This window comes from Haemorhous mexicanus, chromosome 6, assembly GCF_027477595.1.
Source record: "Haemorhous mexicanus isolate bHaeMex1 chromosome 6, bHaeMex1.pri, whole genome shotgun sequence".
Lineage (NCBI taxonomy): Eukaryota > Metazoa > Chordata > Aves > Passeriformes > Fringillidae > Haemorhous > Haemorhous mexicanus.
The window spans coordinates 16,284,916-16,312,608 of record NC_082346.1 but is presented as its reverse complement, the minus strand read 5'-3'; the positions used below and the strand labels follow the sequence as shown (position 1 = coordinate 16,312,608).

Genomic DNA, 27,693 nt, shown 5'->3' with positions numbered 1-27,693 from the left:
ATTTCCTGCAGAGCTTTACACCTAAAAATCCGGGTTCAGCACTTTGATGTACAAAAACCAACACTATACTACTCCAAGAGATAATGAGCTTTGAAATCATCATGAAAATAGGAAAAAGATAAGAAAAAAACCTGCTGGCTGTACGTTAAATTACTAAACTATTAAATTAATTTTCTTTATATTTTTTATTGGTATTGATCGTTTTAACTCCCTTGAGCCTCTGAAAATCCCAAATGTAGTCTACACGTGGGCTGAACTCAAGAGAAATGTCTCCCGAAATAGGCCTTTTAAAATTAATTAGGTGTATGATAAATTGCAACAGGGAATTAGCAGTATTTGCTATACAGGAACAAACCTTTTGTGCATACTCACGTTTTGGGTTTTTTTATGAATCCGTAATATGATTTTTTTGTCATTCTTTTAAGAGCTGGAATAAATGCTACATTGCAACCTATTAAAAAAGAAATAGAAGAAAATTCTGAAGTGCAAAACTTCATCAAACTACAGCACCTTTCTTGGTAATTTTCTGCATAATTTTGTCAAATAGTGGCACAAGATAAACACATTCCAAAATCAAGTCTGAACTGATAGCTTTGTTTCTCTCTAATTGGTGTGTCGATTTTACCCACTGGAGAAATTGAGAGTAGCCTGGAACAATCCCTGGTGGTCAATAAATAAATCAACTAAAGCTCTACATACCTAAGCAGAAAACTGTTTTATATTCTGAGAAGGAAAGATGGTATCTTTAGTTTGTTTCTGATAATCTTCAAAGAGCAATTCAAATCTTAGTGTTCAATCTAATTTGTGGTTTTTGAAAAGGTTCCAAGAAAGGACAGTGACTTTTAGCCCTGTTATCTTTTGGAAATGAATGCTGGATATTTGTTATGGTTATTTGTTAGTGTGTGTAATTTTTTTAGTATAGACAGGCAGAATAATCTTTTATACACAAAAGCCCATATACAAGGCAAGCATCATAACAGCACTGAACTGAACCAGTAACTAAAATAATATTTGCTGAAGAATACCACACTGGAGCCAGCACGCGAGTTGTTTATTGGCACGGGTTAGTTCACAGCACACAGCTTATTCCCCTGAGGAAAACACAACACTTGTACTACAAGTACTACACAGGGAGTACTCAACACCTTAACCATTTAGATACTGGAGATGAAACCAAGGTGTGAGGTAAACAGTGAGAACATGTAGAGATTGTACAAGTTCATCTGTGCACAAGGATAGTCAGGAGTGAATAGAAAGTTGGTTTAGCATTGTTGTCACTGTGGAGAATCCTGGTGATTGAGGAGGGCAGGGGAGCATCAATAATATCTTTAAGTGAAGCTGGTAAGGGAAATAGCCTGCAGCCCTTCAGGTGATTCGCCCTGAGTTGTGCCAGGTAGCCCCAAATGCATCAGTTTGTTTAACACTGCAAAGGAGACTGAATGAACAGAAAAGTGAGATTTTTTACCAGGTTTCAGGTGCCAAGTCAGCACTGCTCTGACTCTATTGAACCAGGAAGCTGCTGTTAAACTGAGGCACTAGTTCAAGGCGAGATTAATTGACTGAATGTTATATTGGATGTTGGAGAATGTGTTTCATAAAATGACTTAATGATAGAGGTCATTGACGTGGCTGAAGCCACAAGATGTCTGAACACACTTAAAGATAAGCTGCTCCAATCTAAAACACTTGTCTGAAGATGATTGCCCAGCAAACAGTTTGTATTTTGTTTCCACTCCAAGATAGATCTGCTTACTCATAAGTTCTTTCTTCATTTTTAATGAGGGACAGTAATGAAAAATTAATAAGGTTTATTTAGAGAAAAACAGCTATTTTTGTGAATCTCTTCACTATCATTAAACTGAAAGAGGGAAGGTTTAGTTTAGATATCAAGAAGAAATTCTTTACTATGAGGATGGTGAGGCACTGGCACAGGTTTCCCAGAGAAGCTGTGGATGCCCTCTCTCTGGCAGTGTTCAAGGCCAGACCAGCTGTTCATGGACCTTTGGACAACCTGTCTGGTGAAAGGTGTCCCTGCTCATAGCAAGGGAGTTGGAGCTGGATGATCTTTAAGGTCCCTTCCATTCCCAACATTCTAAGATTCTATGATTATGCTCACTGTATGAATTTTAATAGCAGCACCTTAGACTATTTTTCAAAGATTTTTGTTGTTGTTAAAAGATGTCTCCTATGAAATGATAGAATAGAGTTCTTTGTTACACGAGAATAAAATAACACTTTTCTCTGGAGGTTATTTTCTCCCATTTTTTTCCCTCAGCCTTTCCCAATGTGCTTCAGAAAGGGATTGGTGGCTTCCTCCCCCACATGTATATTGCTTTTCCTCTCTTCTTCCAAGAGATGAATTAAATAGGAACCAGAAGTCATAGTTTAGTGCATATTGTTTAGCTAATTCTAAATCACAATGAGAATTTGTTTTGTTAGCATTTTTCCCTAAGATTTCCTATTTATAATTAATCTCATTCATGACATTAAAATACACAGGAAAGTGAAATTTTCCTGTGTGATGCCTAAATTTATTTACCTAACTATCCCAACTTTGAACATGGGCTGTGGCTGTTCAGAGCTTTCAAAACTTTGTGGTTTTTTCTATCTGCGTTTCTAGATGCAAACAAAAGCACAAAGCTGCAGAGTTTGCTACAGAAGCAAACCATGATTTTTAGGAAGAGAGCACTTCATTGATGAAAAAGAGAGGCCAGTGTGAAGCAGCTGAATAAGAGGTGTGATACAAATTACAAAGGTAGAAAAGGAAAAATGAAAGCTCCCACATAAATGAATATCTTTTAAAACAACTGAATTCTGATGTGTCAGTGTTTACTATAAAACCAACACCTGTAGACAAAGACAAATTTCAAGACAAGCATAAAAAGTGGTTTTTCCTTGAGTTAAAAATATTGCCCTTGTCTCTCTGGAAGTCAATTTTACATAATCAAAATGCTTTCAAAACATTTCCAGTCACCTACTGAATGTGCTAGTGGCTGCCAGCATCTAACTTGATGTCTCATTTCTAATAGATACACTGAAATAATGAAGTAAGAAACTGACTTTCTGTGAAATTGAAATAGCCAGGAGTAAGAGAAATGAGATGTTATGAGGACTTTAGTGGAAAACCAGGTTGCATTTGCAACATGCAGATACACATGGCTGTCTACCTGTTGGTTTCATATTTTCTTTGCCTTTTCTGTAGTTTGAAAATGAATCTTGCTTTCACAAAGCTTCATGAAATTACAGTTTTGAGAGAGAAACTATTCCTCTGTGACCTACTCCAAAGACCACAGGACCAGCAGAGACAGTCTGGGTAAGGAAGTTCATTCCTTTGACACCACAATCACATCTAAGCCTTTCCTAAGAAAAGGATCAAGCTATGTTTTAGCATTATTTTATGAAGGCACAAAATGGCTGTTTCACCATTTGTGAGTGAAAAATAAACTGTTATTTAATGCTTTAGTAAGCAAGACCAGTATTTGTCCAGGTTACTCACTTCATTTCATTGTAACTAGGGTCAAAACTGGAAGATTGTTATTAGAAGTGTGAGTTATTTAAAGAGTTTGGGTGTCTGTGTGTGTCCCTGTTTATTGCTATGAATGCTCACCTTACCAATTTCAGTTTACCAACTGTTTTGATTTCTGTCAGTCTGGGGTTTTTTCTGTATTTCATTAAGTCATAAATTCCTCATTTAATCCACCATCTCTCTGTTCAGGGTGCCAACACATTTCTGATTCAACTTTAGCTCTGTGACAGATGCAGATCTGTTGTAGGAGAACAATGAACTGAGAACATTAATCTTAAACCACCACATTAACTATGCAATCCAGGCTGTGTCTGAAAATCAGTGGAAAGATAAATTTCAAATTCAAAACCATCGAGTTTCCTGACTTTTTTTGTTTGGGATAGACATTTTTTTAAATGTTGTGATCAGCACCTTGCAGGTTCAGAAAACATGCAGAGACTGGATATGTGAATTCAGTTCTTGGATTTCTTCAGAGATTTTGGCAAATTTTAATTTCTGTGTTAAATTCTCTGGCCACAGTTATTTCTTCCTCAAATCTTAACCATGATTTCAGCCTCGAGAGTGTAAACTGCCAAGAGTTCATTGTTGCTCTTTGTTCATGGTAACACAGAGATCTTGTGTCACTTGGGGACTCAGGAAATGCTAAAATATAAATTACTTTTAAATTATCTGCATGTAAACTGCTCATACTGTTTATTAAATAACAATTAGGGTAGCAGAGCTGAGCTTGACCAGAAGCTCAAATTAATGCTGGATTCTATCCCAAACTTAAAATAATTATAGTCTTTCCAGCGTGGGTGTAACTTGCACATTTGAGAATACATATACACAGGATTTGGCTGGGGTTTGTCTTTTAATTTTTATTCTTAACCACACTGCTCTAGCTCCAAAAGACCATATATAGGAAATAACATTCCATGCAGAGAATTGCTTTTTCTTTGCTCCTGTCCAACAGCAAGATCAATAAAAGTAGCACGACAAAAGTAATTTTCAGGTCTATTAGTGAAGCTGTCTGTCCTAGAAATTGAATGTTATGTTGAAGGAAGAAGGAAATTTTTCATTTATGGGATCATTTCCCTTAGAGGCATTTAGCCAACTTGTAGCTTTTGCGTTTTGAAGGGTGAAGCCTGGATGTATGGACTCTTTTTGTTATTTCATGGCTACCTACACACCAGAGATATTTGGATATTGATTCAGCCTGTGCTAGGAAGTGTGTGCCAGGCGCAGATTTCTGATCCACATCACATTTTACCTTCCAGTGCTATCCCCCAGCAGAGAGGTATTTGATCAGAGTTTTTGTTTGGCATCGGCTCAGCTGAGCCTAACTTCTGCTCAAGAAAAAAAAGAGCTGGAAATTTTGATTTGTAGATTACTTTGGGGTACATAAAAATGCTTAGGGAGTGATTTGGAGCCTACTCAGATTAATGATCTGATTCTCAGAGATTGAGGCAGTCTTGGTGGAGGGGGAAAAACAGTTAGGGTTTAACTAATTTTAGGTGTAAAAAATGGTAAGGCACAAACACAACAGCTGTTCAGGATATAATGTTGAAGTCTCCTTTGAGAGGAGGGTATGGCTGAATCCGTGACTTAATCTAATAATATCTTTATCAAAGTCGAGAAAAAAGCAAAAGCTGACAAGGTCGAAAGAACACACTTTCCGTAATCTGTAATTCCTGTCATCACTAATTTAGCGTTTGATATTTAATGTTCTGCCATATTAACGATGCATAAACCACTCAATATCGAGTCCCGAGAGCCCTGAAACACGGGTCTGGTGCTCTGGGGTACCGAGGGCTGTCACGGTGCGCTCGCACCGGTCCCAGCCGCGTCAGGGAAAAGACGTCCCGCCCCCGTCCCCGCCGAGCGCTCCCCCAGCTCCCCGCTCGGGGCTGTTCGGGGGCGGTGCCGGGGCGGGCCAGCGCCGGGGCGGGCGGAGCGCGGGGCCGGGGCCGCGGCCGGGGCCGCCGCCGCTCCCGGCAGGTGCGGGCAGAGCCGCGGCCGCGCCGGCCCCGCCTGATGTGCGCGGAGGCGGAGGCGGCGCCCGGCTGCGCGCAGGGTCTCGCCATGGCCCTGGCGTTCTGCGGCGACGAGGGCAACTCCACCGCCTACAACGTGGACCACGGCGTGCTCAACAACGGCTGCTTCGTGGATGCGCTCAACGTGGTGCCGCACGTCTTCTTGCTCTTCATCACCTTCCCCATCCTCTTCATCGGTGGGTGCCTGCGGCTCTCCTTTCCCCTGTCCGCCTGTGCCTCTCCTATTTGCCGCCCTTTTTTTTCTGCCTCTCTACCCCCGGTGCTGCTTGGCCGTGTCCCCCCGCCCGGCTTTGTCTCGCCGTGGGTTTCCCTCCCCCGCGCGTGTGCCGCGTTTCCCCCCGCCCGCCTGGCCTCCCCTTGCCGTGTCCCCCGGCCTGGCCCTGCCCCCGTGCCGCGCGGGGAGGCTGCGCCGCTGTTGGGATGCGGTGCGAGCTGCGGGATGCTCCGGCGGCCGCCTCTCCCCGGGCAGCCCCCGCACCGCCCGCTGTCCGCCCGGGCAGCGGGACCCGTCTCCGTCAGTCGGGGCAGCCCCGCAGGTGAAATCCCTTGCGCAGGCAGGGCAGGAACGGGTGATGCTGGAAGAAGCCGCAGGATTTGCTCTGCCGGTGCAGGGCAAGGAGCAAAAATAAATGCGCTACTAAAGCCCAGGAAACCTGACAAGTAAGTGTTGCGCTTTGAAATATTAGTCCCAGCCATTACTGCGGGGTCACAGCCGCCTGGCAGCCCCCCCTCATTACAGGTCCTGCCCCGCTGGCTCCTGCGGTACCTGGGGCGGGTGCGATTTAATGTCACAAGCCCGGCGGGGCCGGTAGGTGGCCCGGTGGTTCTGCGCGCTGCTCCGGATACCCTCGTCCAAAGCCTGGACCGGCCCGCGGAGAGCACGGCACGGGTTGGAGTAACACTCGCTCCTGGGAATGGGAGAAGGTCCGGTGGGGAAATAGCAGCCAGCGCGACTGTGAAAACGGGGTCAGCTGCTTAGGGTTCCCTGCGTTGATCTGGAATCTCTCAGTATTGCTAATTTTTAGCAAGATAAAACTTCACACTCGTCCTTTTTTTTTTTTTTTTTCGTTTTATTGGGGTTTTTCCTTACTTTTTAAAATAATTAAAGGGAAAAGAAGTAGTGCATTTATTAGTGTGATTGTGTGTATTTGTCAGAACGTTAATTTGTTGTTCATTTAAGCTGTGAATAGATTTGAGAAATGTTTAGTGCATGTAATTACTTGATAGTAAGTTGCTAGAAGTATAGGAATTTAAGGCTGTGTCCTGTCTGAATTATTGATTTTATTCCATATGAAGTGAGATAGTGAGAGCACAGTTCTGATAATATTCAAGTGCATGTGTGTTTAACAACACAGCTGTCTCAATATTGATATGCAAGGTTGTTACATACATGGTTTGGAGTGTTTTCTAAGCAGGAACTTTGTATGTCACTCTTCTTAAGAAAGCTCTCTATAATTCTCTTTTCTCTTTTAGGATGGGGAAGTCAGAGTTCCAAAGTACATATACATCATAGCACATGGCTCCATTTTCCTGGCCACAATTTACGCTGGATACTGACTTTTATCCTCTTGTTTGTGCTGGTGTGTGAAATTGCAGAGGGCATAGTGTCTGATGGGTAAGTGTTTGTCTGCCTTCTCCTGGTAGCACTGAGCAGTTTAAAGGTTTCAGGGTAGTTACTTCCTCCTTGTCTAAGTTCTCAGCTAAATGATATTCCTTGTGGTTATGAATGTATAATCTGTTTTCTTAGTGATTAACCTACCAACCTTGTATCAGAAATTCCACAGACCTTGCCAAGTGATGTACACAGGCACAACTGACCTTAATCATTTTTAGTTCAGTTTAATGACACTATCTTTCCAAACAGTAATCATAGATAAATCCTAATGATTCAAGCAGATGGTGACATTCTCATTATATGTTTTATGTCCAAAGACCCAATCCCACAGTCATTACTTAGGAGGAGCTCCCATGAGCACAGTAGGTCACACCATTCACCCCCAGACTGAGTTCTTTTCATCTAAATAAGAGGAATGAATCTGCTGGGCTTAAGTCAAACCCACAGGGTTTCTTCTGGTGACTGTGCACTATATCTCCTATGTTACCTGGAGCAGAGCAGCTGACATTATGTGAGCATGAACCATCATCTGTTATTCAGCTGAGGATGTCACTAAACAGAAATCTGTGGAAAAAAATTATTCCAAGTGAAACAAGTGATACAGGAGAGTGATTTATTATGAAAAAAGCCAGTTATATAACAATGAATATGATCTCTCCGTATGAAGACAAGCATGATTTTTCATAATCATTATGAATTTGAACCCAAGGATTATGAAATGGAAGCTCCTAATTAAACAGGGAAAAAACTCCCTGATTAGCCATCTATAGAACAAGGATCCACCAACCAGTGTGAAATGCACTGCAGACTTCTGGTGCAGAAAATTATATCATCATTATTATTTTAACTTCTCTTAAACATATATAAATAGGATGTTTCTTGCTGCCAGTTTTTTTTTAAAGGATTTTTTCTCTTGCTTATTCAGAGTTATCAGGGTGTGGGATGCTCAGAGCAAAATCTCCTGCTTTGAGTTTTCTCCTTTATTTTTTCTTGTTAGCAATGCCTCTCATTATGTTTATTTGCTATTTAACTTGACTCAGAACACTGCTGTTAAGTAATAGGTGTCACCTGATGAGAATCAAAGCTCAGAGTTCTGCTGGGGGAGTGCCAACCCACAGTCGTGCTTCCCAGCACTCAGCAGGCTGGTGAGGGCTCCAGTGAATAGAAGAGGGTTTTGAGACTCATCAGCTTTCTAAGAACCAAAATGGATCCTGCTGGTGAGTCCTTTTGGCAGGAACTGGGTGCTAAAGGCTTTGGCATCTCAGCAACAGAAGCGGCCTATTGGAGGTACAGTTATATAGGGGAATTCCAGCAACTGTGAAATAAGTAGATTTTAAAAAGCCTCCCACTGCTGCAGTGTTACCTACTGAAGCCTAGGCTGTCTGAAGAAATCTGTTCTTGTTGGGGTTTTTTGCCTTTGCTGAGAATTCAGCCCTGGTGTACAAAACCTCCTGGCATTACTAGGACTTTCAGAGGATCTTTTCTCATTTTGCTGTATTGACATTCCTTCTTTTAAACTGAAAGAAATTAAACACTTGCACAAAATGCTTCTGTAGAAAATCTTGAACTGTGCTGTCAGTTGGTCTTATCTGCATACTTTGATGGACAGCTCCCAAACTAGTTTAGCTTAAATTAACTTTTCTCATTTTGGAGATGAGCTGCTTGTCCTAATTTAAACAAGTGTTCCAATTGATTTCAGTAGAAAATAGGAGTACACACCTTTCATTTTCAGCACAGGGGAGGAATTTGAAACCCAACTGTGTGATTTAGGAGCAAAAATTCAATTAAAACTTGGAGGGGTTTGCATCCATAACTCATTCTAGAAAATCCTACATCAGAGCAAGGTACAGTTCATGAATTAAAAGGGAAACATTTAAATAGCTGAGAGGTTTGACTTTAACAGATATTTTTTTCTTTTGAAGGGTTTCCGAATCCCGCCACTTACACCTGTACATGCCGGCTGGAATGGCATTCCTGGCTGCCATCACATCAGTTGTCTATTACCACAATATTGAAACATCCAACTTCCCCAAACTCTTAATAGGTATGTCTCAAAATCTATGCACCTGGAAGCGTGGCTGTCTTGCTGTGTCTTTTTCCTTAGTGACAGGTCACTGCAGTCTTCTATGACCCAAGATACCCCTCTATGTATGCTCAAACATTTCATTCCTTTTAATGCTTTTAACTTCTAATAATAGTCTATGTAATATTCTCAGGGATTCAATGAGCCAAAGACTTCTCTAGGAAAAACTGCTTTTGTGGGAAAAGTAGCATGGGAAATTGTTAACTCTAAATCCAAACACCCTTGTCAGCCTGTTGTGTGGAAATGTGATGCAAGAGTGAAGAAATCTTTGTGTGTGTGGTCTCTTGAAATATGCAAGGAGCTAAGGAATAACATCTCTGACTTTCAGTCATGAATATATTATTCTGCCTGATGGCTCTTGTTTCATGTTCCTAAAACTCTCTTTGAAAACTGCTTTAAGGCCTTTTGAATGGAAAATGCTACGAATGAGAACTACCTTGCCTACTCTGTGTTTTGCCAGATTGTGAGTAAGCTGTAGCTATAGAAAATCCACTGCTGCTGGTGGTCACATGCAGTTGTTCATGTGTTCTCATCTGTTAAAGTAGACTGCAGTCTGGGGACATCTACATGTTTAGTCACATCCTGTTACCTGTTACTTCTTTGGTTCTGGCTCATCAAATTTTGTTTGAGCTGGATTTCTGTATCAATAGGTCCTGCTAAAGTTTGTCTTGTGCCATTGTAGCTCTGTGTATCAAAGTTTTGTTCTAGTTTTTGTCAGGTGGGGAAAAGTCAGTAATAACTAGATTTGAGAAAGCTTTTAAATATTGAAGATTATTTTCATCTATGTGTTGGGGTAAGGAAGAGTCCTGTTCTGCAGAAATAGGCTGTAACTCCTGAAAAAAAATCCTCTCCAAAGACTTAGATTTCTATCCTGGCTTAGCAACCTTAGATTTCTATCCAGGCTTAGCAACCTTTATGTTTTCTCATTTTGGACTGCTTCTCTTCCTGTACATTTCTTTTAAGTAGGATCTTTTTTATCTTTTAAGAACAGGTGAGGTCATTTAGTTGCCTTTTAAATAAGTCAACAAAGTATTTTTAATGCTTTCTCACAGGAAGTCATTATGCCTCAGGAAGCATTGCTAGCCTGCTACAGTTGCCTGTAAAGCAAGCAGTGATTTTTGTGGTTTTGTTTTTTAGTTTGTTTTGTTGTTTGGGCTTTTTGTTGTTATTTCAGATGTATAATACAATGTTAAATAATTTAGTGTCACAGCCACATTCCTGCTGTTAAGTCTTTGAGAAGGCTAGCAAAGTTACAGCTGGTAGTTGATTACTCATTTTTGCACAATTCCTGCTCAGTAGAGATTTCTTTTTTATGATAATGTTTTTCAGTGTTTAGAGTGCTGATAAACTCTGGACAATACTTGAATACTAAAAAGTTGTACCAGTGAATACCAACACTTAAGTATTATGGATGAATTTTAATTTTGCAACAATTTTCAAGGAATAGACTGTCTCACAAAATTTGGTCCTAATAGCTCTTAGGCAAAAAAGAAAATCAGACCATCACAGTCTCTCCCACTTAGTGTGTCTGAATTTGAATTTTAGTCCAAAATCCTCACAAGCTGATGGTCTTTGATTTTTATTTTATATTTTGTTTTGCTTTTTTTTATTTGTCCTAAGACAGACATTTCTGGAAGTCTCTATGCTTTGTTCTTAACTGCACAAATTGGGAGGGTTGTTACTTATCTTTCAGTCTTAATTGCAACTACTCAGTATTGACATCTGGGACGAGGCAATGAGAACTTTATGCAAATAAGCCCAGTATGGATAGTTAAATGATACCTTTACTCACCTGTCAACCCACTAGAGTGCAGTGTGACCATGAAGCAGCTTTGCTTTACAGCCTCATTTTATGAGGTAAATGAGAACGAGGAGGGAAAGCTAAAGTTGGTGATAAGCTTTTTGCTGGGTGTATGGGAAACAGGGCTCATCTAGAAGGGATCTAATGTTGCACACAGAGAGCTAAGTAGAAGAGCTGATGTGACATCTTGCTGCTTCTGAGCATCAGTGAATTTCCAGCAAACTGCTGGGTATCATCTGCCTCAGCTGCAGGATGAATGCTCACAGCTGCAAAGAGTTGGTAGCTGTTTAAAACAAAGACTAACAGAGCCTTATCCAAAAACTGTTAAACCCAGCAGGGGAAATCTCACTGGTGCAGTGCAGTAGAGCATTACAGGTCTTATTATTAATTCTGAACAGGGTGAAATTTTCCAATCCCATGAAATTCTGAGATGTGTTGTTTCTTGAAGATGCTTTTCATTCTGTACACCAAATCCATTTGTAGCTATTCATAAACAAGTAAGAGGCAGATACCATGACAGATGTAGGGATTAGTGTGTTTCCTTGGCTATGCAAAAGGAGGACTCAAAGTTCCTCTGCTGATCCTGACCCTGCCTTTCAGCTTTAGCCCAGGCACTTGGCTATTTTGAAATAGTAATTATTAGTATTTCTCATCAATAAACATTGACAAGGTTTGGAATATTTATTCACTGAAGCTAATGACTGAATTCATGAATGCGGTTGAATGACCCAACTATTGGAACACCTTGGTCTGGTCTGAAAGTGTTCTTTTTCTGTATGATTTTGGTCTGTAATTATATTTCAACAAATGTAGCTGTTCCCATGTAGTGCTGTTTACCAGGGCACTCTCATAATAATGTTAATTTTGATACTATTTGCACCACATGGTTGCATAACATTTGTACAGTTAAGCAGGACTTGTTTTAGAATAGTTTTCATACTGGATTGGAAAATCTGCTGCTCTGTCAATCTTTAAAATACACAACTGAATGGTAGCATCTGATTCCACTGTTTTTAATGTTAGTTTCCTTGTTTTAAAGATAAATAAAACTCAAAAATTAATAGTAGGAGAAAACTACAAGATAAACAACAGGACTTTGAGGTGTTAATCTGAAATGGGTGGTAGTGTGGGAACACATTAGAAAATTGTCCTTTTTTTAAAACTAATCTCAATTGTATGACTGCTTTACTGTTTTACAGTATATGCCACAGCATATGTCACACTTGAGATGGCCACAATACACAGAGTGTCACCATACAATTTCCAAAAGCTTCAAGCCATACAGAGTCACATCACTTCAGAAGGCTGCAAACATCTGCTCTTTCTTGTTCTTTAGCCCAACCTTTTATAGCCCTCATGTTCATGCATTGCACCTGTGTGCCCTCTGTTCTCTTTGGTGATTGGTCAGTGCACATGGGCACTCCAGGTCTCATTACCTTCAATATTAGCCACCTGTCCTGCACAGCTGTAGCCCATTAGGGATGAGGCTCTGCTGCAGCTCCACTCCCAATTACCACAAACTGTCTACCTACACCTTACTACTACTAGACAGGGATCTATTTTTCTGATTCAAAATTTTTGTCCCTTTGCATTGTAGTTGTTTCCCTTGGAATTGGTTTATTCTCTAAAATGGAACTTCTTGCAGAAAAATATTGCTTATTGCTTAGTACAAAAAAAAATTCTCTCCAAACAGGCACAGGTTAATTAATAAATTCCCAACCAGTTAAATGTGTGGCTTTTTTGATTGGGCTTAATTCAATAAAGGTGTAGAAGAATTTGAGTTGCACATTCCCTTATTTTTCAGAGGTGTGGCCCAGGTGAGAATCTACATCCTGGTGGTGTGGGTTGAGGTATCTTACATGGCCTAAGAAAAAGCAAGGTCATTTAGGCATGTAGAATAGCTCTAAAGCAAGCCAATAAATGCCTCTGTGGTCTGATCACTTCACAGTTCAGACCAGTTGAAGTTCTCAGAGATAATTCCTAAAAATTGTCAGCCAAAATGTACTCACCAGCCAGATGATAAAAACATAATCTCTAAAGACCAGAGCCACAATTGCATTTTCCAAGGAGCCTTGAGTGGCCTGTGAGCATTCTCCAGATCAGATTAGATACCCTTGTTTTCAAAAGTGAAAAGCTAAGTAAATTCAAATGCTTCTAAGGAAGTGGGACTTGAGAATGTTGTGTTTGGCACTTCTAATACTTCTTAGATAAACAATAAATTAACATTATAACAATAATAATAAAAGGTCATATAGAACCTTATTAAAGCCCTAAATAGGAGAATGGCTGTGCTAGTTCTTATTTATAATTCCATTATACACATAAACGCCTGTTGGCTTGGTTATTTTTTTGGAAGTCCTCCACTGGTGGATATTTTCAGTGTGCAATGTTTAAGTCCCTTTTATTCCAAGAGGGATGTGTTCTCAGCCTGTTGTTGGAAGAATGAAACAAAGCAAGGTTTAACAGATAAAGGTGGTTAAGAGTAGAACAGCATGGAATGTAATTCTTGGATGAAGTGAGACTTTATAGTCAGAAGTACTGCAAATAGGGAGGGATAGTGCCTTAAAGGAAGGAAGCAGTCTGAAACAGGATGGGAAGCAATCTAAGTTGGGAAGATGGTAGGAAGCCTCACATAAAAAAAGCTGAAGTTTTACAAGAGAAATTTGGTAAGTATATCTAGTATATCTTTAAAACCCTCTCTGCAACCACACTGGCCCCTGAAGTGCAGTGTGCAAATACTGACCACTCAGTGTTTTCCTCTTATGAACTAGCCTCTTAATTTTAGAGGAAGAGAGGCTCCCTTGGCAAATGTCCTAATGCACAGTGTTCCTATACTGTTCCATTCACTGTCCTCATTAAAAGAAGAGGTTTTAACTTAATTTCTGTAGAAGCAGGACTGGCAGTCCCAAATCTCACATGGATTCTCTGCATTGAATTTAGTTTTGCTTGGAAGGGTAGCCCCAGAGCACAGCTCCAGAGAGCTTTCTGGTGCCTCAGTGTAGCTGGAACACCACCAATTCTTTGAAATTTATGCTACTTCCTGATGATCATCCATATTTAAGCTAGACTTAGAGTTGCTAATGCCTTCGTTGAAGTCTTCTTTCTGTGGTGTTCCAGCAAGACACTTGGAAAGTACATCCAAGCTTTTCTTGGCAGTTAGAGCTCATTCCATCTGTTGCACCATGGCAGATACAGCAGCAACGAAAGGTTTATTTAGAAGAATATAATCCTGGGAGGCATTTCCTTAAGAATAGGGAACAGGAGCTGGCTTATGGTGTGATGAGTGGTATGGAGAGTGCTTCCAAGCCACCAGAGCTTATTCCATGGATTATTTAGCTGTAGCTGCTGGTAGCATGGGCACCTTGAGACTAGAGGTTTCGTAGAACACTAAAAAGTGAAAGTTGTATTCCATGAATGCCAGAATATCCTTCCTTGATGTGACTGTTTTATCTACATTGTGAATTACATATATGGAATTTTTGCTTAATGATACTGCAGCAGCAGTTTGGACAAAGTATTTTGATATCTGTTCCTGACACATCCCAGAGATTCACAGGCAATTTTCCTTCAAGCCACATTCATAGCAGTCTTGCAGCATTAACCAAATCTGAAAAACATTATTCACAGGCACCTTCACTTTTGGAGCAACAGCCTCCCTTGAGCTGGTCGTGTGGACACAGTTTTACAACAGATGAAATTTCCTTCAGCAGACTTCACTTTGTGAAACTTTTCAGATATCACTAAATCTAATAGAAATGGCATTGAGAACTAACATTATCTTACTATTTTAATGTTTTTGGAATTAAATTAAGGTTCTGTTAGACATGAGAAAGGCCATTCTCTGGTTTTACATATTTTGTTGAATTCTTCTTTAATTATATTTACAATGCCTTTGTATATTTTTGCAACTATGGAGCTGGTTAATTTGTTTGGGCTTTTTCTCTACAGCATTGCTGTTCTACTGGACTTTGGCTTTCATAACTAAAACCATCAAATTTGTGAAGTTCTGTGATAATGGGGTTGGATTTTCTCAGCTTCGATTTTGCCTCACGGGACTCTTGGTTGTTCTTTATGGAATGCTACTAGCTGTAGAAATCAATGTCATCAGGGTGAGGGTAAGTAACTATGCTAGAAGTCTCCTTCTGTAGTTTTTATTGGTTGTTTTTTGGGTTATTGGTATTTTTTTAATCCTTTTTCTAGGTACTTGGTGTAAAATGCGTTACTAAAGGAGAATGAAAAATCCAGTTAGAAATTTGTCTATTTGACTATCAAGGATTAACAGTATTTTACTAGGCCAGATGCAGGTGTAATTTCAAAAAATGCCAGACTCTGTTGTTGATAATTTAAGATCAATTTCATCTGTTCGGGTTTGCTGTAATTTTTTAAATTATTCTGTTTCAGACATGAGAGCCAAGTATTTCTGATGCAAGTGAAGACTGGTAGAAAGGAATTGTCTGCTCTATCAGAGAATATCTTAGACACACAAATAGCATCTCTCATTTTCCAGGAGACAATCACAATAAGTGATTTATTTGGGCTACTAGAGTTCTTCCCAGCTATTTTTTTTTTTCCTCTGCAGTGTCTGCAGTCATAATCTAAACTGAGACTTTGGAGACTGCTGGATACATAAATTCCAAACTTCCCTTCAGCTGGCACTCACCAAGTGTGCACACAAATTAAATTTAGGAGGGGAAGAAATATTCCCATGTAATTTTTTTTTTTTTTTTTGCTGCAGCACCAGTAGCTCCATGTTCTGAGCTAACAAATGTGAAGCAGTGTGGTGTGGGAGATGAATCCCAGTGAGAACCTCAGGGCTGTGCTTTAGCTCCTATGTCCCATGTTGTGCTGCCTGGAACTCAAAGTAATGCTGGGACTGTCCTGTTTAAATAATGAAGGGGGTCAGTCTCTTCCAACATGTCTCAAGTGAAAGGACAAGAGGAGATGGTCTTAAGTTGCACCATGGAGGTTCAGATTAGTTACTAGAAAAACTTTTTTAAACTGAAACAGGGGGCAGGCACTGGAATAAGTTGCCCAGGGAGGTGGTGGAGTCACCACATCTGGAAGTGTTCCAGAGGTGTCTGGAGATATGGTGTCGGGATGATTAGGGTGGTTCTGCCTTGGTGGTTGTACTGAATGATCTTGAAGGTCTCCCAACCATGATGATTCCGTTTCTATAAGGTGGTTTGTTTTTTGCAAGCATGCAAACTTTTGCACCATAAGCAGAGTCATAGTAAATGATAAGAATTACTTATTTCTATACTGGATGCCTGTGATTATCCTCAGTACCTAGGAAACTGGATTGCTGTATTGGTTGTACTTGAATGTCTTTTAAGAAACCAAGATTGATTCATTGATTATCTGCAATGTCCTTATCTATTCTTTGTGCACTTGTATTTTCTACGCATTCACTGTGATTCTGCTGGTATTTTTCTGGATTTTAGAGGTATGTTTTCTTCAAAACTCCTAAAGAAGTTAAACCTCCTGAGGATCTCCAGGATCTTGGTGTGCGATTCTTGCAGCCCTTTGTGAATCTGTTGTCCAAAGGAACATACTGGTGGATGAACACATTCATCAAGACTGCCCACAAAAAACCAATAGACTTGAAAACCATAGGCAAGCTTCCCATTGCTATGAGAGCTCTGACCAATTACATTCGCCTTAATGAGGCCTTTGAGGCACAGAAGGTATGCAAAGCATGGAATTATGTCTGTCTGCTTACTCAGAGCTTGTGTTTTTGATTATTTTTATCATATAAGCATGACACAAAGAGATATAAACAGATATGATGCAAATGAAGTATTCATTGGCATAACGGCCCATATACCAAGAGACCACATTCTCAGTTGTACCTTGTACGAGCAGTGACATTTCTCTCATCAAATGTGCATGTCAAGCACATTACTGGTTAAATGTGTGTAAAATGTAAACAGCCTCTATTTTGATGTGGAAAGCAATCATGGACTGTGTTTACTGCACACCATTATTCCTCCTAATAAGACCCTGGAAACATTCAGTTTCACAGTCCGTATTAATTAAGTCTTGCAGGGCTATTTTTTTTCCATGTTATTTCAGTTACAGTTTGCCCATAGAAGAATTCAAGGCTGAAACTACCTCGGCTCAAATTCATTTTCACTCCTCAGTGGGAGCTGAGTGCATACAGGATTCTAAGAGAATTTGTTTGCATCCTGCTTAAAAAGTGTATGCTTCCAGTCTCTGGCTTCACCAGAGAACCTGTCACTTCCCTCCCTCTTTTTTTTCCTTCCTCAGCAGGCCACAAAAAACACAGTTACTTGGTCCCAATTAAGGGTAGGAAAGAAATCATGGTTCTTTTTGTGGAGAGAAGTGCAAATTATTGCTTTGTCCTAACTCTACAGAAAGAAGCAAGAGTTGTAGTTCCTCTGCTTTCTACCTGTGATATTACAAATGGTTGTCAATGAATTAAAGCAGCGATAGAAATACCAAGTATTTATCAGACCTGAGGTTCATGTATAACAAAATTCTTACAAATTTGAATTTAATTCTGACCAGAACAAAAGATCATCATCTCCCCAAGGATCCAGATCCATTTGGCGTGCTCTCTGCTGTGCTTTTGGAAGACCCTTACTTCTGAGCAGCACATTCCGTATTCTGGCTGACTTGCTTGGATTTGCCGGGCCGCTCTGCATCTCTGGGATTGTTCACAACGTTGGAAAAGGAAATAACACCATCCGCCCACAGGTACTGTCAAAATGTCACCAAAAGAGAGGAGTCCAAAAAGGGATGCTGTGACTCTGTTTTGTTTGTCCTCAGGAAGGAAAGCGACTCTGTGCTGTGTTGGTGAGTGCTGGCAGTGCCAGTGTGAATGTGCTGCCTGATACCCACTCCTGTACTGTGATGGAGGGTGTCCTGTGCAGGGCAGCAAAGGTGATTAAGGGACTGGAGTATCTCTGGCAAGGACAGGCTGAGGAAGCTGGACCTGTTCAGCCTCTAGAAGAAGTGACTGGGAGGGGACATCATCAATTTATATAAATATCCAAAGGGAGGGTCTCAAGAGGATGGAGCCAGGCTCTGCTTGGTACTGCCAAGCAATAGGACAAGAGGCCATGGGCAGGAAATGATGCACAGAAAATTCCACCTGAATATGAAGAAAAGCTTCTTTACAGTGTGGGTGACTGAGCACTGAAACAGGTTGCCCAGAGAGGTTGTGCAATCTCCTTCCCTGGAGATGCTCAAGAGCAGTTGGGATGAAATCCTCTGCCATGTGCTCAGGGAGGACTCTACTTGAGCAGAGAGGTTGGACTAGATGACCTCCAGTGGTCCCTTCCAACCTGATCCATTCTGTGATTCTTTTAAGGGCAAAATATGTGAGCCATGCATCTTGTCAGCCTTGCATTCTGGAAAATAACCTCAGTCAGGAGAACAGTGAAGCATATCCAGAATCCCATCAATATCATAAGGAATTTAGGTGCAGTCTTGAGTAGAGATTGAATCCAGTATGTGCCTGAGTGCTTTCCAGAAAGGAAAAGTGTGTTTTCAATAGGCTTGGCTTTTCATTTCTAAAAATGAGGGATGTCTAAGAGGATTAAAGCAGAGTTTTGTCATCATTATAAAATGCCAAGTAATTTAACTGTGACCAAGCATTCCCTCTAGTGCCTTTGGGGAGGTTAGTTTTGAAAGATCAACTGAAACATATTTTTAAAGAATGTTGTTTAAATGAATGCTCTCCAAGAGGAAGCAGACATATTTCTTGATTAACTAAAAATAAACATGTAACTCAGGAAGCATCTTTTCATTATAAGGTGAGGTCACTCGGGCTGGGTTTCTATGAGATAGATCAGTTTATTTCTGCAGCTCACTTAGTGTCTGATATAGGACTTTTTCTAAAGTCTGTTGACACTAATGGAAATATACCCATCCATTTAAGTACACTTTGGATTAGATCCACTGTAAATATTGAAGTCCATCAGCTGCAGTGCAGAGAATTTAACAAAGGCCTCAGGCTAAAATTAACTGTTTGTCCATTTTGCAATCCTTATCCTAATATTTGGAAATTTGATTATAGTGAGTAGGTTCAATGGAAACCAGTTAAAGCAGGAAATGAGAAAATTAAGACTATAGTACTCTGTTGCAGCAAAGTACTGTGGAAGCTCTTGAGCTCTGCTTTTCAATAATTTGTTTGGGACACTGTTTCAGCTGAAATTGTGATTTGATATAATTTACAGATTGCCCTATTTAATTTTCCTCTAAGATTGTCAGCTACTGCTTCTCTGTGAAAAATAAAAAGTTCAGGTCTGGTCCTGATTGGCCCTAAGCAGAGCTTCAGCAGCCTAGAATCCTCACTCACTAGCAGAGCAGTAACCTCCCTGTTGTCATTGACATCAATTTGGGATCACCTAACAGCAATATTCACTGATGGTCATAGTCCCCAGGTGACACTTAAGGGTGTATTTTAGCTCTGCTTATGTTTTCCTTATGTTTTGCCATTGTTTTTGTTTTCTGTTAAGGGTCTAACTACATTTAAGTTTGAAAATTGTTTTTGCTGGGTGAGATGAAATATCTTTCTAATGAAGAGTTTCTGTTCAAACTATCTGGAAGCAGACTGGGGTGTTCAGGAGGGCTCCCATGTCTGTTCACATACCTAGCCAACTTGGTCTGTTTTGGAAAGAAATACCCCAGCTCTGCTGCTAGGAATGCTATATCCCTGCTTGTAATGAGTCAAAAGAGGAACACCTTGCCTTATAGTTTGCCCCTGTGAGCCTCACAGGTGTGAGAAACAACCTTTCTAAAATTATGTTATATGAAAGTGATGATAAGTGGGGAGAAATAGTGTTTGTTCTTGATGTGCTGTTGAGTTTGAGGGCTCTGGAAAGAGTTGCCACGCAGTGGGACAGAATCAGATAAGCAATAGGAGTTGTGAGTACAATGGAGGGTGTTTTTACCCATCTCTTACCCAGCTGCATCTTAAATATTTTGATGGAGATATTGTAATGAGTCAACTGTATCTTTCAAAGAGAAATTCTCTTTGTGAAACTGAAGGCGAAGAGATAGAATAATTGTTCTGTTCCTCAGGTCCTTTGTGACAGATATAACCCACCATGGGGCTGTAACTCAGATCACATGGGTGTCACAGGCAGTATTAACTGCTCAAGTTAGTGCTGTATGTACTTAGTCAGAGCACAACAGTGTCTTAAATTCTGTCATGCTCTTTGTGTTTATTTATAACTCCAGTATCAATATTTATGGCCACCCCAGAACATTCCTGTGACACGGATTTCTCTGAGTGTTAATCATTTCACACTGAAGAAGAGACTGACAGAATGATAACCTTTATCATTTGCTGGTAGCATCTTCCACGTTGCAATGTTAGGATTAGCAGTTCCAGTATTAGGAGAGGCTGCTGACATAACACATTCAGAGATGCAGCAAACTCATTATTTAAAAAGCTCTAGAAGTCATAGGGCCCTGTGTAGCAAAAAGCCCAGTATTGACACTAAGAATGTATGAGACTAGAGTCTTTATGCATTCAAATAGCAGCTTTTTGCTCAGTCTTTTACTGGTTTGAGCAACTTTTAAGAATTTTCTTGAAGTTGTCAGGAAGATGGGACGCTGAATAGTCCCAAAGCCATTTCTGAAAATAAAACATCTAATTATTTCTGTCATCTTCTCAAACAAGATTATTTGCTTTTTATGTGAAAGGTACAGAAAGTGTTCAGGTATTTCTGTGTCTCCTGCAGGCTGACAAGTGTGTGTAGAACCTATTGTAGCTAAAACACAGGTAAGCTCAGTAAGCCATAATGGCCTGATAATGCATCTAAGGCTTGGCAAATATCTTGCTATCAGCAGGTGTGTCATCTTTATGTATGTGTGTTTGTTCTCTTCTTCTCTCAAGGGAGTACTAGAAGGAGGGATGAGAATATTCATCTCACTTTCCCTCCTTGTCTATTATATAATGTTTTGATGGGAATCAGTGCTGCACCAGAATGTCATTGCTAGACAAGCATGACTTGTCAAACATAGGTGTAGGGGGAAAAAAGTGTTCTACATACAGTAAAAAGTGGTATTAGCTGCAGAGATTTGCAATACTGGCCAGATGTGTATGGAGGACACCACTGAAAACCTGAACTTTTGAGGCTGTAAATAATCTGGAAGAGAAACTCATTTTTAGTGTTCTATAGACTATTTGTAGTGTAAAATGCAGCTGTAGCCTATTTGAATTGCTATGGGATAAGTAATAAATTAGGGCTTTAAAATCCCTTCAGAGTGCAAATAGGTAAAATAGCAGTTAAATGTCTCTTTATCTGAACTATAATTGCTGCCATGTACTGTAATTGTTCAGAGTTTTGCACTTAATACAGATTTTAAAATCTTCTTCCTTTTACATTCCTTGTCAACTCTGTTCCTCTTTTCTTCTTGCTTTATATCTCTGGCACTGTTTGGGCACTTTTTTGGTTCATTTGGCTTATTATTTTTGTCCTGGGCTGATTTTCTTATCTCAGTGATTTGAATTGGCTCAGGTAGAAATCCATTTAGCTCCCCAGCTAGTGCACAGTAAGCAACAGAAGCATGGAGGTTGGAGCAACCAGGGTATAAATAAGAGTAGGGAGAAGTTTGTTCTTTTCCAGCTGGCTCAGCCAAAAAAAACAGCTGAAAAACCTAAATTTTGCCTCTGTATGAACTGGCCATATGGGGTTTTTATGACGTTAACTGCAAGGTGTAGATCAGATCTAATAAAATGTACAGACACTGAGAGCTTGTGAAATGTAGCTGATTAAGTGTTATAGCAGTTGTGAAAACTTCAACAGCAAAGAAGCTATGTAGGCAAGAAAAAAATGTGCTGAGCAAGGGGTGCAGTAGGAGTGTAAATGCAAGAAGCCTTCTGAAAGGACTAGAAGGACTCATCTTCCTAATTTTGCCTTCAATGGAAGCCAAATCCAGCAATCAAAGTTTTGAAGGAGCCTAGAGGAGAAAGAGGAAGATGGAGACATTTTAGTTACAGAAGGCTTCTCATGGTGAGCCAACCTCTCAGCTTGTTGTGGCTCAAAGATGTCAGCTTGTTAAATAAAGGCACTATTTTCCCATTGAGCTGTAGACATGTTTCAAAATGCACTTTGGTATCTCATGAGCTTACTAGAAGGTAATGACCATATATGAAAGTGAACAAGATGCTGCAGGCCAAAATAATTTGCATGGTCCCAGGAGTTCTGGGTTTTTTACAAGATCTGAAGGTCATTTTTAGTGTTCAGTAATCTGAGGTGTTAAAATTAAGAAACTAACTTTTTCCAAAGGATGTTAACTGTTCCTTTTTGATGATGGGCAGTGCACGTTTTTTAATAAATGACCATATGGAGTGTCCTAGAGTTTTGGAAAGATACCAGAAATCCTATAAACATCATTTTGCATTTGAATGAAGCTTACTGAGTTGGCATGTTATGAGACTGTTTCTTTGAGGTGATAAACTGTGAGGTTTCAGATGAGGTTGGGAGCACTTTCAAAGTAATAAACTGTGATTATCTCTGCTTATTAATTATGCAAATTACCACTCCATCTGATTTCTAACTTTTTCTTTTTACAGATTAAAATTCTTGGTGTGTTCTTTATTTCATCACAAGAGTTCCTGTCCAATGCTTATGTTTTGGCTGTACTCTTATTTTTTGCCCTTCTATTGCAAAGGACGTTTCTGCAAGCATCATACTATGTTGCTATTGAAACAGGAATCAACTTGAGAGGTGCAATACAGGTACCCAATACATTACTAATTAACCTTTTTACACTCTCATAAACATGTAGTTGTAAATATAAATTATGTAGTTGTTAAATTCTGAAATGCTTCTCTGCTGAAATGTATTGAATGTACATTGCTGTTAGAAATTGTGTTAGCCCTAAGTTGTTTCCTTTGCATCTTATTTTGATGATTTGATGTAAATGTTTATTTTCAATATCCAATGCTGTATTTCTTCTTACCTTTAATCAAAAATTTGCTGACAGTAAAACTGAATGTAACTTTTGAAGTAGTTTAAGTGTGAACTGCAACTCTCCCATCTCAAAGGCGTTTTTTGGTAGCATCACATCCCATGCAAATAAAACATCCTTAAAATGTATTGTAAATATATTTTGGACAGAAGGATAGGTTGTATTCCCAATGCCTAAGTAGTGTTTTAATCCAGGGGTCATGCCATAAAGTCTGCCTGGCACAGAGGAGTCTGTAAGCACTGAACATAAGTCAGATTACAAAAATGGGGTCTGTAATCATTGTATAGCTGACAACTATAGATCAAAGTTTGATGTAGCATACAAAGCTCTGTGCCTGGAAATGAGAGAATTTGGTGTAAGATTACAGTGTGGGATTGCCAAAGGCACTGACTGAAACCTACCCTGGACAGCATGAAATCCAGGCTTAGTGTAACTTATAAGTTACACTATTTATCCCCTGAGCTGCATGGATCCTGTGGGGAGTCTCCATGATGGATGGATGCTTTCAATAGCAGCCTAATTGTTTAATTCTCTTTTGATCTTACACTTAGAAGCACTTGTCAGCTGACAGACTTCTGGTTTCCATCCATTGGTTTTGCCTGACTAGAGTGAAGTAGAAAAATTCTACAGCAATAAAAATTTGACCCAAAAGTAAAAAAAAAAAAAAAAAAAAAAAAAAAAAAAAAAAATCGTGACTTGTTTCAAGTGTAAGGGCTGCAAATAACTGAAAAATACAAGGACCAAAGCAAGTGTAATAAGGGAACAGTTCGAAAAAAATGCTAAATAAATTTTGTTTAAGAAAAGCTTTGTATTCACTGTTCTGGATAACAGAGGTCCAGATAATGCCAGCTGGACTATTCAAATTGGAAAATTTTTAGTCAGCACTCTAAGCAGCAGATCAGTGTTAATGGCAGTCTCCCTGCCAGCATTTTTATACTTTTTTTTCTATGCTTTTTTCTTTAAATCTTTTCTCTCCTCCTGTCCTGTATAAATCTGCCACTGTTCAGTGTGCCATATTTGATTTTTACCAAACTAGATGGTAAAAGTGTGCTTACATTATTCTGTACTATGTTATTTTTATACCTGGTGCCTGATTCTCCACTGAGGCAACTGCTTAATTCGGTACAAAATTGTACCTGAGGCATTCACTGTCTGTGAATTAAACTGTGTGATGGAACTGAGTTCTCTAAGCAAAATGTAGCAATGTTCTCAGCCAGGAACGTTGTGCTGAGGTTGGATGGGACCTGAGTCATTTGCCAGAAAAAAATAACAAGGATTATAACACATTATATATTAAATCTAATAATATCTTAGTGTTAGATACAGGAAGGGCACTCTGTGGAAATGCTGGAGGTGTAAATCAATAAGAGAGTGAAACCTTTACTGACCAAAAATGCCCAGGAACCACATTAGCTTCATAGTTAATCAAGTTGCTAATGTGTTCTTGGGCATTTTTGGGCAGTAAAGGTTTCATTCTCTTACTGATGCACAGAGATGGAAAAAGGGAGTACTTAGACAACCACAATGCAGGTAACAGAACTGTGCTTTGTGTCAGTGAAGATGAGTAGCTTTAAATATTATGGAATAACATAAAAGGCCAAACTTGATTCTCTTCACTCAAGTTACTGGAAATATTGTTTGCCCTCAACATGCTGGGCCTGGGGTTTAGATGGAGCTAGAAGTCTCATTTTATTTCTGTATGCTAGTACCTTTTGATCTCTCTTCCAGACAAAAATATACAATAAAATTATGCAGCTTTCAACTTCTAACATGTCTATGGGGGAGATGACAGCAGGCCAGATCTGTAACCTGGTTGCCATAGACACAAATCAGCTGATGTGGTTCTTCTTCCTCTGCCCTAACCTTTGGGCTATGCCAGTACAGGTAAGGTGATTAAATGTGCTTTGGTTCTTAATGCACCTCAGTCTGTAGTGGTTCATTGCATGCCAGTTTTATGAAAGTGGGGATATTAAAGAAGTTAAAGAATAACTTGAAATAAAATTTCAAGCTATTATCTAGAAATATTGTCTGTAATAGATTCCATATCTGTGACTGGACTTTAGGTATTTATGATTGTATTAGGATCTTGGCTGCTGCCAAAAATGCTTTGCATTTGTAACAAGAATTTATAGGGTGCAGTAGGTTGCAGTGCATTCATTTATTACATCAGTGAAGTTAACTGGAAGATATTGCAATCATTTGTCTTCTGAATCCCAGCAGAAGCAAGAGAAGTAGCATAAATATGATTACATAGAGATGATCCTTTGGACATGCCTTGAAACTATTGCTGCTTTTTGGATGACAAACTCCACAGTTTGTCACCGTTTTGGAGGCTTTTTTATTGTTGTTGTTATAACATATTTGTTTTGCAAAATAGTTTTGCTGCTTTATCCTCTGGTGTCTTTGGCCTCCTGTATCTCAATAGCAGTCTGATCCCTTCAGCCTCCTTTCCCATTTGGATCACCCTATACTTCTGTTTAGGAATTTCGTGAAAAAGCTGGCAGTAAAGCATGAAGTTTCATCTGATACTCAGTGCCCTGCAACTCTTCCTGCTTCCTTCCAGCTACTTGGTGCACTTTTGTTGGGTGTGCTTTTGGTTGTTCAGTGCTAGCCATACATACAAACAGAAGAGGCAGTAGAGTTTAAATTCTCTTTTTGGTGAATTTGGTGTTTTCTAGATGTATAATTTCATTTCAAAAACATGATGAAAAATTCATTGTTTTCATGTCACAAAGGCAGTCTGGTGCCAGCACCACACAGAGGCTGATTTTGCTGGTGTGTAAGTCAGAAACCTGCAAGTAATCTAGCCAGCAGCTTTGCATTTTGGGTTGCTTGCCCTTGCCCAAAAATTAAATGGTTTTCACAAGACTGTATATAGACACCAGCTGGCCAATCATGTTTCCAGGCAGTTTATAATGTTGTTTTAGGGGTGTTGCATAGGAATTTGTGTCCATCAGCATCTTATATAAATGATTTTCTTCTATAAGATGGTAAGCATATAAGAAAATGACATTGAAAAGCTGGGAGTGGGAAAGAAAAGCCAGCCATTCAGATAATTAGATAAACTCTGTGAATGTCTTTCAAAGAGCAAGGTGTTAGACTGCTGGCCATCAGGACTTTTTCTGAAGTTATTTACTAAATTAAGTGGCTTTTTTAGTTGTTGCTGTTGAATACTGATCTGTGTCAAGCTGCTACGGATCAGATGAGCAGTGCCCCTTAAAATCAGGTCTTCAAATCATCTGATCATGTGATAAACCCGATTAACTTCCTAACCTGGGGTAAAAAAAAAGAGCCTGATTTAGCTATTTGCCCTGATTTTTTTTTTTCCCCCTCACTGAGGAAAATTACTTGGTGGGGGCAATGCAGGTCCTTTTTTATTGTCAGTTAAAGTGAGTCTTTGAATTCATCTTGTATCCTCTTGTGTAGTCTCAGTCTTGGGGAGTATCCATTCTCTGAAAAACCAGTAAGTGTCCTCCTGAAGTACCCTGGATCTTCACACTTTTGCCACATGTTTAAAACCTGCTGTGTTATCACTGCTAGTATCTCTGGTAGTGGAGGTGGATTGCTTCTGAGACTGCAGTAGGATGTGGAGGAGCAAGTAATCTGTCTGAATCTCTGATAAAACTCTTGCTGGCTCCACGAGACTTGTGCAAAGCCTCAAATCAGGATAGAGAGCATATTAAGGTGTGAACAATCAGCAGTTTATTAACTGATGGCTTCTTTTAACTGTGCTTTCTGTGTGTGATGAATAAAACCATGCCTGTTAAAGTTTTGAGATTTTAGGTGATTGTGGTCATGTCTAGGTCACAGTGTGGTTGCCTTTATGCAGTATAAATGCATTTCTCTCTTCCAACACAGTTGCTCCTGCACAAGTATGTATGGACTAGTTTTTCTGATCTACTCTGGAGGAACTTATATATGGCAGTTTAAAACACTTTGCTTTCTAGAATTAAGGGAGGGTGATTGCTATTGCAGTTATCATCTGGAATTTTTCAGAAAGCAACTTGACTTATTTTTGGCATGGTTTCCCTGAAATTATGGGTGGGGGAGGAAAAATGGGGGCCAGATTATTTTCAAGTGGGGATGAAAAAAATTATCAAGGAATATATCCTACTATTGATGTCTATTTGCAAAAGAGAGGATCATTACAATGAAAATAAATTGAGAGGAAATATCATATTGGATATGGTTACATATTGGCAGTTTGTTGGTAATAATTTGGATGTCAGGGTATTTTCATTCCTTCTATAGGAAGCACACTAAGAAGTCAGTGATTGTGACTGCTAAAATGATATTGCTGAAAAGCTGTGGAGAGTCAAGAAGAGTCCACCCCCTTAATGATAATGTTTATGGTATCAATTATTATAGACAAACTATGTACAAGCTATCAATTTCATGTATGCTTATTTTCTAAGACCTCTCTGGCAGCTCAGTGTAGAGAGTTTAGTGCAACTGAGAATTAACCCAATTCCATTGCATTTTCTGTAACAATATTTTGCTCTCCTGGGCCAGAAGTATCAGACTCATAAAGACTTCCTGACAGTCTGCAGAAAATAAAATTATATTTGCATTAGAATTCCCCCTGTGATGCTCCTTGCCAGATGAGGACGATCAGTGCCGGAGTGTGCTCCTGTTTTGTGGGTGGTGCACTCCTTGCCAAAATCAGTGAGTCACATTGGCCAC

The 27,693-nt window shown here is 39.6% G+C and overlaps 1 protein-coding gene across 3 annotated transcripts in view; it reads left to right on the top strand.

Moving 5' to 3' along the window:
- The first annotated feature begins 5,510 nt into the window (after positions 1-5,510).
- ABCC8 (ATP binding cassette subfamily C member 8) overlaps positions 5,511-27,693 on the top strand; it is a 73,298-nt gene continuing 51,115 nt past the window's right edge. Inside the window, exons 1-8 of one of the 3 annotated variants that reach the window (XM_059848959.1) lie at positions 5,511-5,738; positions 7,036-7,177; positions 9,100-9,221; positions 15,010-15,176; positions 16,503-16,745; positions 17,590-17,778; positions 22,613-22,777; positions 24,739-24,894. In XM_059848959.1, the coding sequence (XP_059704942.1) occupies positions 5,543-5,738; positions 7,036-7,177; positions 9,100-9,221; positions 15,010-15,176; positions 16,503-16,745; positions 17,590-17,778; positions 22,613-22,777; positions 24,739-24,894 (1,380 nt within the window). In that variant the 5' untranslated portion in view covers positions 5,511-5,542. Of the gene's footprint in view, positions 5,739-6,425; positions 6,529-7,035; positions 7,178-9,099; positions 9,222-15,009; positions 15,177-16,502; positions 16,746-17,589; positions 17,779-22,612; positions 22,778-24,738; positions 24,895-27,693 lie in introns of those variants that run through there. The other 2 variants (XM_059848958.1, XM_059848960.1) reach the window with 2 other exon arrangements.